This window comes from Anabrus simplex, chromosome 7 (assembly GCF_040414725.1).
Source record: "Anabrus simplex isolate iqAnaSimp1 chromosome 7, ASM4041472v1, whole genome shotgun sequence".
Taxonomy (NCBI): Eukaryota; Metazoa; Arthropoda; class Insecta; order Orthoptera; family Tettigoniidae; genus Anabrus; species Anabrus simplex.
The window spans coordinates 141,583,488-141,600,717 of NC_090271.1; the positions used below are offsets into that span (position 1 = coordinate 141,583,488).

Genomic DNA, 17,230 nt, shown 5'->3' on the forward strand with positions numbered 1-17,230 from the left:
TGCCTGTAAATGGTGCCGCCATGTGCGAAACACCGTAGGTCTGTATTACATGTGTGAATTTCATTACCTGTGAGTAGTACCATAATGTGTGGAACACCGCAAGTCTATGATACTTTTTATTAGTACCACACCATGACAAATACCATGGTTCTACTTTCCAAGCGATAAGTACCATTATGAGAGGCTGATAACCTATATTTTGGACCCTTTTAGCTTGCATCATCGATTCAGTATTTTGAGCTATAGAAATAGTCCCTTGGTCAGTATTACTATTGTTTTCCGTCAGTTTCTGAGACAGGCATTGCGGGTCAACTTCACTGATTGCTTTAAATTCATATCCATCCATTCATTTTTCATCCTCGCTTTGAATTCTGGTCAGTGGAGGATTTTGGATATTTATTTTTTTATTTTGTCACTGCATTTTGTCTCATTTCGTAACATCAGGGGCCGATGACCTAGATGTTAGGCTCCTTAAAACAACAATCATCATCATCATCATTATATTCTATTAGGACAGCTTTTCCCTTTCATTTCCTCTTTTACAGCTCACTTTTGTAGTACAGACTGATCGTGAAATACTGCTTTCAGGTTGTCATAATGCTATCCCTCATGAAACTGTTTTGTAGTAAATTATTGTTACTTTAAATAACTGTAAATTTAGTTCATTAAGAAGAAACTATATTTTCACTGTCCCAGCTAAACCTGGATTAAGGGAAATGACAAACTGCATTGAAATAGAACTTTTGTCTGTATATACATAATATATATATGTAAAATAAGAGTTTTGTCTGTACATTGCCCAGAATTTAAAAAGAATTGTGTTTTTGTATCGTTCGTGTCCACAATAACACGGAAATGCACTTCTTAATTTTCCTTCATTTCTGTATGTTTACAGACCATAATCTGATCTATAGTGAACTAAGTATCTCTAGGCCTAGGATAGAGAAAGTGTCCAGCTCTATGGCTAATTGGTTAGCTTGTTGGCCTTTGGTCACAGGGATCCTGGGATAGATTCCCGGCAGGGTTGGGAATTTTAACCTTAATTGGTCAATTCCCTTGGCACGGGCACTGGGTGTGTATGCCGTCATCATCATTTCATCCTCAAAACGACACGCAGGTCGCCCACGGGAGTCAAATACAAAGATCTGCACTAGGCCTCCGGGGAGATCACACGCCATTATTATTATAATAGAGAAAGTGAAATCTGTATGCAAACGAATAAGGGTAGCAAATTTCCAGGACGAGGAAATTAGACAGAAGTACATGGATATGATTAGTGAGAAGTTTCGAACAGTGGACAGTAAGCAGGTTCAGGGTATAGAAAGAGAACAGGTGGCATGCAGGGATGCTGTAATAGAAACAGCAAGGGAATGCCTTGGAACAACTGTGTGTAAAGATGAGAAAAAGCGAACATCTTAGTGGGATGATGAAGTGAGAGCAGCTTGTAATTGTAAAAAGAAGGTTTATCAGAAAAGGCTCCAAATAAGGGCCGAGGCAAACAAGGATTTGTACATAAATGAAAGAAACAGAGCGAAACAAATAGTTGTTGAATCCAAAAAGAAGTCATGGGAAGATTTTGGTAATAACCTGGAAAGGCTAGGTCAAGCAGCAGGGAAACCTTTCTGGACAGTAATAAAGAACCTTTGGAAGGGAGGGGAAAAAGGAAATGAACTGTGTTTTGGGTAATTCAAGTGAACTCATTGATCCCAGGGAATCACTGGACAGGTGGAGGGAATATTTTGAAAGTCTTATCAACGCAAAAGGAAATCTTCCTGGTGGTGTCACGAACAACCAAGCTCATGGGGAGGAGGAAAATTATGGTGGTGAAATTACGCTTGAGGAAGTGGAAAGGATGGCATATAAACTCCATTGTCATAAAGCAGCAGGAATAGATGAAATTAGACCTGAAATGGTGAAGTATAGTGGGAAGGCAGGGATAAAATGGCTTCATAGAGTAGTAAGAATTGGCATGGAGTGTTGGTAAGATACCTTCAGATTGGACAAAAGCAGTAATTGCACCTATCTATAAGCAAGGGAATAGGAAGGATTGCAACAACTATCGAGGTATCTCATTGATTAGTATACCAGGCAAAGTATTCACTGGCATCTTGGAAGGGAGGGTGCGATCCATGGTTGAGAGGAAGTTGGATGAAAACCAGTTTGGTTTCAGACCACAGAAGGGTTGTCAGAAACTGACTGATTTTCAGTATGCGCAAGGTAGGGTAATGGCACTGTATATCAAACGCCCTTTAAATATCGAACAGCACTCTTAGGAAAAAAACAATTTTATTACATTTTAGCCATTTAAAACTAGAAAGCAGAAAATAATTGTTTTTGCAGTTCTTGCTCATTTCTTTAACTTAGTGCTCAGAGCTTGACTATGGTCAAAATTAAGACTCCCAATGGGGAAATTGTTCCACAAGCCTAAGTTAAACCTGTTGAAAAAATGAAACGTGTCAGTATTCATTATCTGCCTTGTTTGAAGCTGTTCAACAGGTTAAGTCCGGTATGATGTTGCAAAGGCAGGCATCTAAAACATACCAGGTCCCTTTAACAATGTTAAACGACAGACTACCTGGACATCAGAAGATTCAGACGGCCCTTGGGCAAAAGCCATTCCTGAGTCCACGAGAAGAAGAGGGCATTAGTGAATGGCTAATCAACATGGCTAAGAGAGGATTTCCGGTGAAGAAAAACAAACAATTTACTTGACACTGTTCAGCAAATTGTGCAGTCATCAGGAAGGAGCACACCGTTTAAATATGGAAGACCTGGTAAAACCTGGTTCAAATGTTTTATGGGATGGCATCCTTCCTTGTCTCAGAAGAAGGCTGAAACCATTAGCAAGGGCAGGGCTGCTGTCTCGGAAGAGAGAATACGTGATTGGTTTGCTGGACTGTTGAGCTACCTGGAATCTGAGGATGTAAGATCAATTATGGAAGACCCAAGCAGGATCTTCAATGCAGACGAGACAAATTTTCTGTTCCATAAGGTTTCAGGAATGTACCTTGGAGTCAGAGGGGAACAGCTTCAAATTACGGCAACCTCTAAAGAGAAAGAAGGCATAACAGTGCTCGGAAATTTCTGTGCCGATGGGTGTTGTGCCCCAACAGTGATCGTCTTCAACAACATACGACTTCAGCAACTTATCAAAGATAGTGTACCTGAGCCTTGGATCTACGAGAAAACTGAAAGTGGCTGGATGAAGGCCCCAACATTTCTGAACTACCTTCAACACTGTAGGTCATGGCTAGAGGTAGAGAAAATTACACTCCCTGTTACTTTATTTCTTGATGGACACAGGAGTCACATACCCCTTCAAGTCAATGAATATTGTCATGATCATGGAATAATATTGTAACTTACTGCCTTTTCCCTAATGCCATCCATCTTTTGCAACAAGCAGATGTGGGGGGGGGATTTGCACCTCTAAAGAGAGCATGAGAAAATGCTCTTCAAGACGAGAAATTACAAACTCTTGGTGCATCAGTAACCAAGGTAAATTTTGCACCCATGTTAAAGAAAGTTTGGGTTTATGCTGTTTAGGCCAGATACTGTGAAAAGCACCTTTCGTAAGTGTGGTCTCTATCCACTAGATCCCAATGCTGTGGACTACACAAAATGTGTTGCAGATATTTTGAAATCCCCAGTAGGAAGGCAACAGCAAGAGAGTGACGAAAGCAGCCCATCATCCCTTTCCACTTCCAATCAGAAGTTAAAGTTTGTGCTTGTTGACCTGGAAGAATTCTTGCTTCCTCGCATTCTCGATAAGTTCAATGACAAACTAAGACGTGATGGAGAAAAACAGAATGATTGTGAACCAGACTTGTATGCTTATTGGAAAAATGTTACAACTCGGTACAATGCAACACGTAAAATAATATCCACTAATCAGAATGAAACTATGACAGACAGTTCATCAGAAGATGATGGTGATCAGGGAAGAGATGATTTCACGTGGTGTGATGAATGTTTAGAGGTGTATGTACCTTCTCCCAAGAAAGATCTTCCTGGTGCCATCATTTTGAAGAGTGGTGTAAAAGTTCACAAGTCTAAAATATTGAATGAGCATGAAATTACTTTGGAACTTGCTTGCTCACCCACCTCAAGTAGTAGCGAGGATTCTTTCAAAGATTTTCTCAAAGTTCCTCAAGTACCAGAAAAACTCGTCAATTTAAATTAAGGAAAACGTATGCGATATCTTCAAAGGAGTACCGGGAAGAATTGAAGAGAAAGAAAAGAAGCAAGGAAGACTAAAGACATGTGCTCTCTGTGGAAGGGTAGAGATAAACTGTTTTTGTGTGTGTGTGTTTTTTTCTCAGGATATTTTAATGTGTATTAATATTGCCTCCTCTATTGTGATTTATATTTAAGAATCATTCTATTTTGCTCGTGTTATTACAATCATATAATGTCTAAAGTAAAGAGATTTATAATAAATATTTCTGTTCGGTATTTAAAACCTTGCTGTTTGATATATAAAAATCATGTTCGATAAATAAGACTTCACTGATCGATATATAACGCAGCCCGTTCGATATATGAAAGAATACAACTGTTGGATTTGACGGTGCCTCGAGCCTACAAATTATACATTTTAAAAATCTGAACAAGCTGTTCTGTTAAGGTTTTATAACTATTTCAGATGCCTGTTCTTCACAGGAAAAAAATACTAATCAATAATTCATAGAGATAACCTTAAGTGTTCGATATGTAGTGTCACAACCCAGACAGTTGTGTTTATGTTTTGTAGATCTAGAGAAAGCACCTACATGACAGGGTACCGAAGGAAGAGATGCTCGCCATACTGGGGGACTATGGAATTAAGGGTAGATTGTTAAAATTAATCAAAGGCATTTTATGTTGACAATTGGGCTGCAGTGAGAATTGATGGTAGAATGAGTTCTTGGTTCAGGGTACTTACAGGGGTTAGACAAGGCTGTAATCTCTCACCTTTGCTGTTCGTAGTTTACATGGATCATCTACTGAAAGGTATAAAGTGGCAGGGAGGGATTCAGGCAGATGGAAATGTAGTAAGCAGTCGGGCTTATGCTGACGGCTTGGTCTTATTGGCAGATTGTGCCGAAAGCATGCACTTGCAATTTGAAAATAGGTGCAAGGAGTATGGTATGAAAATTAGCCTTTTGAACACTAAATTGATGTCAGTAGATAAGAAATTCAGCAGAATTGAATGTCAGATTGGTGATACAAACCTGGAACAGGTAGATAATTTTAAGTATTTAAAATCCATGACTGACCTTACTGTCCTTCGAAATAGTCCCCTCCCATAACTATGCACTGCTGAGATCGGCGATACATGTCCTGGAAACTTTGCAATAAGGCTTCCTTTGGGATGGTGTTCAAAATGTCATTCCCTCGAGTAGAAATTCCTTGTGGATAATGTCTTGACTATCGATAAAGGTTATGAGTATCGTTTTTATGCGTGACTTTTCGGCTCTGACTTATTTCCAATGAGGTGATCCCAGAGAACGCCATTACTCACCTTCTCAATGTTGTCAGAAACACTTTCCCAGCCTCCTCGAAAACCGGCGAACAACTCGTACACACACTTCAAGGACAATGCTTGATCTTCATAAACACGTACCAGCATCGCATGCGTTTCTTTCAGTGTCTTGTCAAGCTTAAAACAGAACTGTACATTGATCTTTTAGACGTTCATTTTCCTGTTCGCAGTTCAGAACCAACGCACTAAATACGCACTGTGTCAGACAGGTCTTACACGGCACACACACAGTGCTCAATTGAGGAACTTTGGGAGCGGGTGGTCAAAACCTGCTGCTACGCAGGTGCAGCGTTGTGTGTCGCCAGTGTGCCGGATCGACCGTTCTGACTTCATTCACCGAACTTTATTGTTCTCACAGGTTGTAGTTAGTGAGATTGAATCAAGATGTAGTAAAGCTAATGCAATGAGCCCACAGTTGCAATCAACAGTGTTCTGTAAGAAGGAAGTCAACTCCCAGACGAAACTATCTTTACATCGGTCTGTTTTCAGACCAACTTTGTTTTATGGGAGCGAAAGCTGGGTGGACTCAGGTTATCTTATTCATAAGTTAGAAGTAACGGACATGAAAGTAGCAAGAATGATTGCTGGTACAAGCAGGTGGGAACAATGGCAGGAGGGTACTTGGAATGAGGATATAAAGGCTAAGTTAGGAATGAACTCGGTGGATGAAGCTGTATGCATAAACCGGCTTTGGTGGTGGGGTCATGTGAGTCGAATGGAGGAGAATAATGGACTCTGTTATGGAGGGTAAGAGAAGTAGAGAGAAACAAAGACAACGATGGTTAGACTCAGTTTCTAACGATTTAAAGATAAGAGGTATAGAAGTAAATGAGGCCACAGCACTAGTTGCAAATAGAGTATTGTGGCGACATTTAGTAATTTCACAGAGGCTTGCAGACTGAACTCTGAAAGGCCTAATGGTCTATAATAATTATTTATGTAGGATATGGATAACTCTGCTCTAGTCTTGAATATCGTTTCTCATTACCTCCTGTCTGTGGGTGTCTGGAATACGTCTACGGTGTCCCTGCCTGTCATAAGAATCAACTAAATGAGGTCAGCCCGAAGAGTTCTCAACTTGGGAGTGTAGGTTGGCAACTGCAGGGCTTCTAGCTTGATTTCTTGCTTTGCTTTCACTTGCTTGTGCCAAGCTCCTTATTGTTCCTATCTGACGTCCCTTGATGAACTGTGTTTTCTTCTGACCTCGATGTTTTTAGGTTTGCAAGGCTTAGGGGGTCTTTCAAGTTCATTCTTTTTTGGGGCCGTTCACTTTAATTTACCGATACCTTAATTGTTCGAAGGATTAGATCTCTTTTTGTACTGATTAGTGTTACGAGGGTATGGTTACTCACTTGTACTAACAATCACAATCACCACCACCACATCAGTTAATGTGCCAACTGCAACAGATATAAAAGGATTGCAGCCAGTTGTACAAATATCTGAGACTGGGAAAGCCATAACAAAATAATAATTTTGATTTATTTAACAAGATATCATTGCTTTCTATTTCAACCGTTTTTACTGTGGTCATCTGATTGTTTTCATGCTTTTATCATTAGTGATTTGGTTTATAATTTGTTAGAATATTTAATGGATTTTTTCTTTGCAGTAATACTTTAAGTTAATTGAGACTAAGTTTTATTTTCTTGTATTATAAAGTGTCTCCTTTCAGGGTCGCATAAAGAAGATCATGCAGACTGATGAAGAAGTTGGAAAAGTTGCTCAAGCTGTACCTGTGATAATCTATATCCTTTTCATGCTTATATGTCAACTGTGATTTTGAGAGATTCATTCCAAATAGTACAAAATCATCTGTATACTGTAAATTTAAATTTGTTAAGATATGACTTGCCAAATACATTTTTGTTTGTTAGGTGTGATGTTTGGAGAGAAAACATGATGTGATAGTGCAGAACAGTAACCTGTTTTGGGTTTATATTCTATGTCAAGACAGGAAAGGTTTGGTAGAACAGGACATTAACACCCATCATCTGAGCGGGCTATTTAAATGGCTGGCCCAGCTATTCCAGCTGGTAGTGGTACAGCAAACAAAAACAAATTATTTTCACAATAAGTTCTAATCTAAACAAGATATGGAAACAAAATTTTGTACATACCTTAAGGAAGTCCTCTAGTACCTCCGGAAGGTGTGGTAGCTAATGTTACACCTTCAGGTACTGTGCTTTCTGTCACATGTCCAGGAGAATCTTCTTGACTGTCATCATGTCAATTTCACTTAGTTCAGAAATTAGTTCATCACTTGTGTCTTCATTAAATAGGATGTCGGCAATTTCGTCAACACTTACATTGATATAGATGTTGATTTCCATAGAAAACCTGAAATAGTTGTCCCGAATGAGTAAATTTATAATACCAATATAAATGGTCCTTTATTGGACATTATAAATTTTCCAGCTAACTCATTCCTGGTTGCCAGCGTTTTGTCCCCGTGTGCTAGGTTGGCCTCATCAGTTGGTACCTAGCACACCTACCAAGACGCTGGCTAGTGCATACCGTGGAGGCCACTGCATAGGCTACTTGGAGCCACCAGCAGTGCCAGTGCACTATGAGAGGCTTTGTCTCTTTACCAAAAAATTGATGCCTGCTTGGCCATCAGATGATATAGATGTTGATTCCCATAGCGAACCAGAAATAGTTGTCCCGAATGAGTAATTTTATAATACCAATATAAATGGTCCGTTATTGGATATTATAAATTTTCCAGCTAACTCATTCCTGGTTGCCAGCATTTCGCCCCCGTGTGCTAGGTTGGGCTCATCAGTTGTTACGTAGCACACCCACCGAGACGCTGGCTAGTGCATACCATGGAGGCCACTGCGTAGGCTACTATGAGAGGCTTCGTCTCATTACCAAAAAATTGATGCCTGCTTGGCCATCAGATGATATAGATGTTGATTCCCACAGAGAACCTGAAACATGGTGTTCCGTAGGCATTCGCCGAATGGACAAGATCCTAAGACGTGTGTCAAAGTTTCAATCTCACCGCATCGTCTCCAGTAGTTACCGTCTCTGGATCTGCCTGGTATGGCGCGCACAGGGGCTACATTTGCTGTCATTTTGAGAGCATCTTTCCACTCGGTGTTTGTGTGTCTGTCTTGTTTTCTTATCCACCAATTGGCTGGAGTAAACTCTTGATATAGGCATACGCCTTTGCCTTTCTGGTTTAATAGGCACCATTTTTTATATACTTGGTCTCTAAGAGATCTCCTGGGTATCATGGTGTCCAACAGGCCGTCACGTGTCTGCAATTTAGTTGCATTTTTGGTGAAACATTTGGTGTTACGGATGGATGTGCGATGAGCAGTTTCAGCTTCGAGGTTTCTCGTTGTTTCAGTCTTCTTATTGCCAGCTTTGCAGAGGATGTTACAGCTATTGATCTGTTGTAGAGCTGCTTCCGACCTTGCACGAAAAACCGCTTTGGCAGAATAAATAATTTCATCTAGTGTATCGGCTGGAAGTGGTAAAATCTCCTTGAGAGTACTCTTAATAATCATTTTGTCGGCATCATCTAAAAGTTGTTGGGGAATTTTTTCCAGTGGGGTAGAAAGGAATTGATATATGAGTGTGGGACACGGGGATGAATTTAAGATGTTAAATTTTTGATCAGGATGTAGCCAAGGAGAAGTTGCCAGGGCATTCATATTCTCTTGAAGTAATGTGATTGATTGCTTAGGATCAAATACAATAGCATCAGCGAAGTTAACTCCCAGGTATTTAATGCATTCAGATCCAGAAATGCACCGCATAGATATACAGTTTGATATGCGTAGGTTCCCACTGCTGATTTTTCCTTTATTAATGTCGATAGCTATTGATTTGTTTGTGTTTGTTTTCAAACCTAATTCCTGAAATATCTCAATTGCTAAATTAGTGATTTTGAGAGCTGATTGCTTTTTTTTTTTTTTTTTTTCAATTATTATAGTATCATCAGCAAGGCCCAAAATTGTCAGTGGAGTTAAACCCATCATCCATAGCATATTCATATACATTAGATACATTGTTTTCACTGAGTTCTCTAAATATTTGGTCAGTAGTGCTAAGGTAGGTGACAATGGGGACCTTTGCATTACACCACGATGCAAAATTTAAATATTTTTAACTATTTTAAATAGTTTCTTTAATAGATGTAGACAAGTCAATACAGGATCAAATAAAATACCTATTATGGTTAAGTTTATCAACAGTAAAATGATAGGTTTAGTCCTCCTCAGACTGACCTGGAAACAGGTGGAATTATTTTCTTGCAGATTACAAATTATTCTTGTTAACTGAGTGTCGCATTTGGAAGAAATGAGAATATGTCTGAGATGTAAGTGGCCAACATTGTCAGAGGCTTTACTTATGTCGAGGAAAATCAGAGTTACATCATGCTGTCCAAGTTTAGTGTGTTGAAGGATGGATCTCAGAATGGCAGTGTTAGAGACAACCAGGTGACCTAGTGAAACCTCTCGGATGCTCACTGAATTCCACAAAAAGCCTCAACCTGGCCTCAAAAACCCTTTCAATAATACATTGTAATACGGAACATACAGTTGTAGGTCTCCAATTTGACGGATTTAGCTCGTCTCCTCCTTTGAACAGCAAGACTGTACGAGCCTGGTATTTAACATTATTGTAGCATTTTTTGCAATTGTGTTAGATGCCAGGTTGTCCTTGACTGTTCAGACTATAACATTGTCAGGACCGGGTGGTGTGTCAACTGCTATTTTACTTATTGCATAAATTACCTCCTCCTTGCTTATCGTTGTCTTATAAGATTTGTTCAGTACTATCCGCTGTGCTTCATTCATGCGGTCCAGATGAATACTCCTCTCGCACAGAATTATTGGGATTAGAAAAGATAGAAGAGAAATGGTCATCAATATCTTGAGCACTTAAATTGCAAGTCACATTTGTTGGTTGAGAACTTTCCTTATAGCCTTTCTCCTGTGGTTGTAGTAGAGAAACTGCATTTCTTCGTATCTGTATTGCGCCTCTTCTCTCAGTCCCTTTTGGTCGGACGTTCTGTGTTAGATTGACTCTTGTAAGATCTTTGAATTAGAGCATCACATTTAGCCTTCCTAGCTTCAAAGTATTTTGTGGCGGGGTATTTTGGACCTCATCTCCATACAGGCCATGAAGGCCCTTGGAGGGGTTGAAGGTAAAGGCTTCCACTATCCATAACCTCGGCACTTGGTGGGTTAGAGCGGTTAGCTCTACACCTGGCTGCCTTTGCCCCCAGGAATTAACCTGGTACTCATTTTTGGCATAGGCTGAGTGAACCTCAGGGCCATGCGCACCTCCAGAAGTGGAAATCTCCTTTCTTAAATTTTACGACTTCCCAACGGGGATTTGAACCCACCTTCTTCCAGACGAACCAAGCACTCCTTTACTGATTCGGCCAGGCAGTCCCATTTTGGACCTGGAAGAAGGTTTATTGATTTGGACAAGAATTTGGCAAATCCATTTATGGCTGTGTCAAAATCATCAAATGTAATCCCATTATAAAAGCATATATTCTATTGGGCAAGGCCTTTACACTTATGCTTGGGACTGTGCTTATTAATTGGATCTAGGCCTACATCTTGCAGTTCTGTGTCTGGTATCTGTTCAAATTCTGTACTTCCAGTGGATGATTGCAGGACGTGACTGCTATCCGGCTGTCTGGATGCAATACTTTGTCTATACATCCCTGGATGAGCTTGACTTATATGTGTATTGACCCTGAGATATAGCTTTCCACAATAGGGACAGGGAGATTGGTTATTATCAGTGCATTCAATGCCAATAGGCCTACCAATTTTACTGATCTTGGAGGACCCCGCGGTGGTTTGTGTTGAGAATTGGGCCATGGTGGTTATAGCCAGTTATGGTACATAGTATTGAATGATCAAAAATAATACGGTTAGTCTTCTTATGAAACTAGATATCCTTAACATTAATACAGAATAAACACGAGTCCGAAAGGTCTCTAAGTAAATTCATTCGTAGCAATTTATGACTAAACTAAGTGATTAAAATGACATTAACATGAAGGAACTGTGCAGCATAGGTTGAGTGTGTAAGGTCTAGACATGGCATATATATGTAGAAAAAGAAAATGGGCTGAAATATCATAGTTGATGCGAGCGCCGCTGAGGTGTCTTTGTTTGACACATATTTTTTCTCTCTGACGACTACCAAGTAGAAAAAGTATAATCAGTAGCTAACAATACAAAAACATAATGGCCGGTACATAGGGCACAATATAAACTTCATCTAGGGTAAGTGTACCATTAATCGGCACCTTAAGAGGAACCGCGTTACATCATCATGTGCAAGGTCTTTAATATCTACAATACTGGTTGCAACTTACGTTGATATGGCACATAAATACCTTTGTATTCGAAAGGATATATTCAAGTGCTTGCACGACAACCCGTTCATTTCAAAATAATTTATTTTACTAGATTCACCCCTGTGTACCAATGATCGGCAGCGCAAGAAAAGCTGAGACCCGGTTATTGGCACTCAAGTGTACCATTAATCAGCAGTGGCAACTAAAATGTGGTTAAGTCAAGACAGATTTTATTTCTACCTTAATATTACAAAATTTCACCCTAAAAATTGAAACAGTATGTTCACTATTGAATCACCATTAAGTAACACGCACAAGGACACATTTCATTACACCACAGATTTGTGGTCCTAAGTACAGTAAGCCTATCAAAACAACGTTTAGCTTTAATTGACATAATATTATAATCAGGCGTACGTTTCTTTCATATGAAACACTGACACTGAAAGGTTTATTCATTTACACACCTGTGGCATGTGAAACTCATGGGAGCCCTTTTTTTTATTGATACTGCAGCACTCTTCATGAAACCATGTTTTGCACTGCATGCACTGTATCATAGGCAATTTTTTGTCTTCTTCGCATATTTCGCAGTACCATGAATCCTCTGCAACTTCCGAAGGTGTTTTCCTAAGCCTTCTCTTCTTAACTTCGTTATTTTTATGTACAGCTTCTTGATCGTTTGCTTCCTGAATCTTTTTATTACGAGTTGCTGTTTTAGGCAAAGTTTTCTTTTCCACTTCTTGTTCTTCCTTTCTTGATTTTGCTTGCTACCTTTTCTTTCTATGTTTCTCTAGTTCAGTTTGTTTTTTTAATTTTTTCCTTCTTTTGATAGTATCTCATCCATTGTGCAGATGTTGCTACTGCTGGTATCTTCTCCTTCTTTCTCTTCTTCAGAACTGGCTGATCTCTTGGCCAGAAAAGTATGCTTTTAAAAGGAGATATAACTACCTGAGATGTGGAAGGTGGAGTCGACAGGTGTTTAGAACCCAACTCATTGAAATTCATGGTGTTGCACTTATCGGGTATTTGATCCGACACTGTCTCCTGATTTGAACATGTAGGCCTATCGTCTATCATATTGACCGCTTGAGAATTATGATTCAATGTATCTCCAGAAACTTGAATTTCACTGGTTGAAGATTCTGCTACTATCCTATTACTATGATTAAGAATACGAGAAAGAGGGATAGATCTACTTTCTGACGTGGATACCTGACACTTGGATTCTCCACGATTTGTTACAGAGGGATCGATGCATCCATTAACAGAGTTAAACTCTGGAAGCAAGCACTTCTTTGGCATTCAAAGTGGTAAATCTCTGCTGAAGTTATCCGACTGTTCAGACGGTTCCCTATCTAAATCGGATATGTGCCCAGATAATTCCTCAGTAGTCCCTCCAGAGTATGAAGTATTCACACACTCACTTGAATGGGAAGTATCATTTGGAGTGTTAGTTAGGAGTCCTTCAAATTCACTGAAATTGTGATTTTCTAAATACATCTCAACTGTTTCGTTTACCTTCAGCTGTGGAAAAGGAAAATCTGCACGCACAATTGGCACTTCGTCACCTGTGTTTTCCAGTGCTTGCATTTTACCAGCTTCTTCCTTCAGTCCCCTCCAAAAGTAAAAAAAGATTTTCGTCCTTGGTCGAACCAACCCAGCGTCCAGTTGTTGCTTTAAACGAATCAAGTAGCCCTGTTTCAGAGTCTATACATTTCTCGAAGAACCTCAAGTGAGGTTTTACATCATCTACATTTGGAGCAGTAGGCCTATCATCCTCCCTTTTCTTCAAGATCTTGCTGTAGTCCACAGCTTCGGGAGAGAATGGAAACAAACCACATTTACGAAAACCATTCATAATAGTTTGAGAAGTAATATTCTTCAGTACATTGTCCAGTAATGAAGCAAATTTACTCACAGTTAACTTTTCGTGATCATTTTCATTTCTCCAGTCATGCACAGCTTTCTTCCAGAAAAGCTTCATTGGATGGAACACGGCGACACCAAGGGGTTGCAAGATGTGCGTAGTGTTTGGGTACAAACAAACAAGAATTATACCGCTTTTTTCACAAAACTCTTTGAGAGGGGTAAGGTTAGATGTGATGTATGTCCATCCATGAATAATAATATTGGTAGTTTAATACCCTGCTCTATTACCCATGGATAAAACACGTTCGTAATGTATTCAAAGAAAGTTTCTGCCATCATCCAACCATTGTCCGAACGGCCAATCCCCCATGATTGTGGGACTGCATCAGAAACAATCTTGGGAACTCTCTTGAATTTGAACACAACCATTGGAGGGGCTATTGAACCTGAGACATTCACCATTAATAAACTAGTTACATTGTCTTTCTCCCCACTAGCAATAACATTATACACATTTCTGCGCCAAATCCTTGTTATCTTTGGGTGATAAAAAGAAACAAGTTTCATCACAGTTAAAAATTCTAAAAGGTTCTTTTAAAATGTCTGCATAACCATGTTCTGTCAAATAGTCAAGCACTTCCTTAAACCAATCTCTTAAACTCTGTTCACTTACAAATCCTCTGTTTGTTGTCAGATTTTCAGAAACCCTTTCAGTAACTTCGGGATGCCTCTTAAGAAATGCTTCGTACCAGTGCCTACCTGGTTTACCTTCACTAAAAGGGGTTTCCTTCTGTAATGTTTTCACTACCATAGCTACAGCATCGCAAAGTTCATGCTTCGTCAAAGGAAACCCCTTTTTACTCAAAGTAATTATCCAGTTAACCAGTTTTGCCTCTTCATCTTGACTAAGAACAGATGAAGGTCCCATTTTTCTATAAGGAGTTCTGCCGTTTACTTTGTCCTGAAGTGTTGACCTAGGCACTCCGTACTGTTTCGCTGCTCTAAGGACAGGCATACCTCCTGCCACGGCTTCCAAAGCCTTCCTCATGCTTTCTTCTGAATAAAGCAGTTTCGGAGCCATCTGAAAGGTAAATGTGAATTCACTGTCCAGTGATCGGCACATACATGACCTAATGTTCGGCATTTATTTTATCAGACTTTAAATAGAAACTGAGTGAAGAATGTATATGCCGATTACTAGTTCAAATGTTCTCAAAGTATTTCTTTTTGATATTTCCAACAGAAGGTTATGAAGCGGGAGTTATATATTAAGAAAAGGTATGCTTCCTGGAAGCCTCAGTTGCACTAGTTATCGGCACACCTGTCGATAACTGGTACGGCTGTGATTTTTTTTGAACTAGTATTCGGCACTGACCGAAAATATAATATAAATGATCAAAATCATGTTCTGTGTATTCTGACTCATGCAACACGTAGTTTTGCAACAGAATAATTAAAAGTTCAACAGTAATTACATTGCAAATCACGCCGATGTTACGAATACTGAAGTCCTACTCCTTAACACGCACGCTAGGCAACGACAGTGACATCACACGAGTTCACTTCAACTGACAGCGTGGCAGAACATCTTCGACACAAGCGCCTCTAGTGGAGTTTGAATGAATCGTGTGTACCTAAGGTTGGTGAAAATCCCAGCAGATGGCAAACCTATTCAGTTAAAGCCTTAATATAGGCATTTAATCGCAAAAGTCCTGATCACTCGGTCAGTGCCGATTAACGGATTTACCCTACAGTGTAAGAATCTCAAAAACAAAATCATAGGCCCTGGAGATAACACCATCCAACTTTAAAAAAACAAATCAGAAAACCACTCTACAAACCTATAAATATGTGTTATTTGGAACATCTCAAGGAAAACGCTCTGTCAGTAATTCAAAGGAAAACCTTTTCAACCAAAGCTACATGACTATAATAATTCTTTGAAAAATAACGACAACAACATGTCCTCGAGTACTGTGTGCAAGCATTTTGATTTCATGCCAATGATACTGACTGCACGTCATTTTCATTGTTCCATTTTATTCTACCAGATGTCAGAGTAAACCAGATCTCTGTTGGGCAACTACGTCTGAGTTTTAATTCATTTTGTCAGCTAAACACAAAGGTGTTACCAGAGAACATTCCAACATCGTCTACCATGGAGTGTCAAATAGACTTTTTTTTTTTACTGCCCTTCAAATAGGGGCCGGTACGGTACGAGCATGATGAATAGAATACCAAGTGTGATCACTCCGCTTTCTTAACACTGTTGTTGGTGGCCTCGCCAGAGTGTGACACTGCAGTCGCAACGAACCAGCTGCAACAACACGTGCGCCAAATTGTTGACGAAAGTAATATCGTGCATGCGTGCATGCATGCGTGAAGTTAGGATGATCATTTTAACGATCATTGAGAGAATTTGCTTGTTTTAATATTTTCCAAAAGTCTGTGTTAATATCTGTACAGTGCTTTGTGTGTGCAATCAACTAGTTTTCTATTATTTCCAGAAAATGTTGTACTGTTTCGTTCCTGGTTATAAATCGGGTTACAGATGGAAGCTTGATGGTAGACTATTTTTTTACACCGCCAAAAGAAAATAATGTGTGCAAAATGGGCAAGACTTATTCCCCGGAAAGATAAACAATTGTCTGCCAAAAGCAGAATATATGACCTGTACTTTTCTGCAAATTTAATTATAAAGGCGTACTGATTCATTGCGAATGGTGAAAACGTTGAACTCCCTCGTTATTCAAGACTGTTTAAATATTTAAGATTGGTAAAGTACTGTGCCAGAGTTGAACCCTTTCCCTGATCCATCAACATAAAACTGTTTAGTTTATCATGTGGCTGGTTATGTTGGTAGACAATCTTCAAAATTTTCAAGTGTATATCCTGTGTCTGTTCTCTCAGTCATGCAAGTGGAAGTAATTTCTCAGTTCTTACGTAAATTAAGGATTACGGATCCGACAGTGGCACGAAGTTTTTAACAGATCCATCTGTAAGTGTATGTGACTTTTTTCCAGACTGAAAGGAAAATTAATGAAAAACTGAGCTCGTTTAGGTCAGTGTGAGGCAATATTTTTGAGTGTCTTGACTCGATTGAGGTGATTTCAGTTGTGCCATCAGGAGCTGACTGTTGTATTGAACACACATTGGACGTTATTCCTAAACTGATCTACCACTATTTAAAGTGCCAAATCTTCTTCAGACCGAGAGAAATCCGCAGAGATCTTCAAGCTCGACAATCTGCTAAGTCTACTCAGAAACTATCAAAAGCGGCCTCGAACTAGTTTTGGTGGGTAATTTAAGTCATTTACTTTATTTGAGGAAAGTCTCAGTGTTATTTGCAATCTGGTGTGTGTTGAATGTTTTATGTATTCTGTTTAAAAGTCCTTTCTTTTCTGAAGTATGTAAAGCACAATATTGGTTTCGCTTTTCGTAATGTTTCATTTTATCTTGTGTGTTCTCGTATTAATAACCAAAGATATTTCTTC

At 39.4% G+C, this 17,230-nt stretch overlaps 1 protein-coding gene across 1 annotated transcript in view; it reads left to right on the forward strand.

Moving 5' to 3' along the window:
* LOC136877371 (dr1-associated corepressor) overlaps nt 1-17,230 on the forward strand; it is an 88,179-nt gene that overhangs the window by 16,675 nt on the left and 54,274 nt on the right. The window contains exon 2 of the mRNA XM_067151350.2: nt 7,200-7,272. Within this exon, the coding sequence (XP_067007451.2) occupies nt 7,200-7,272 (73 nt within the window). The remainder of the gene's footprint in view (nt 1-7,199; nt 7,273-17,230) is intronic.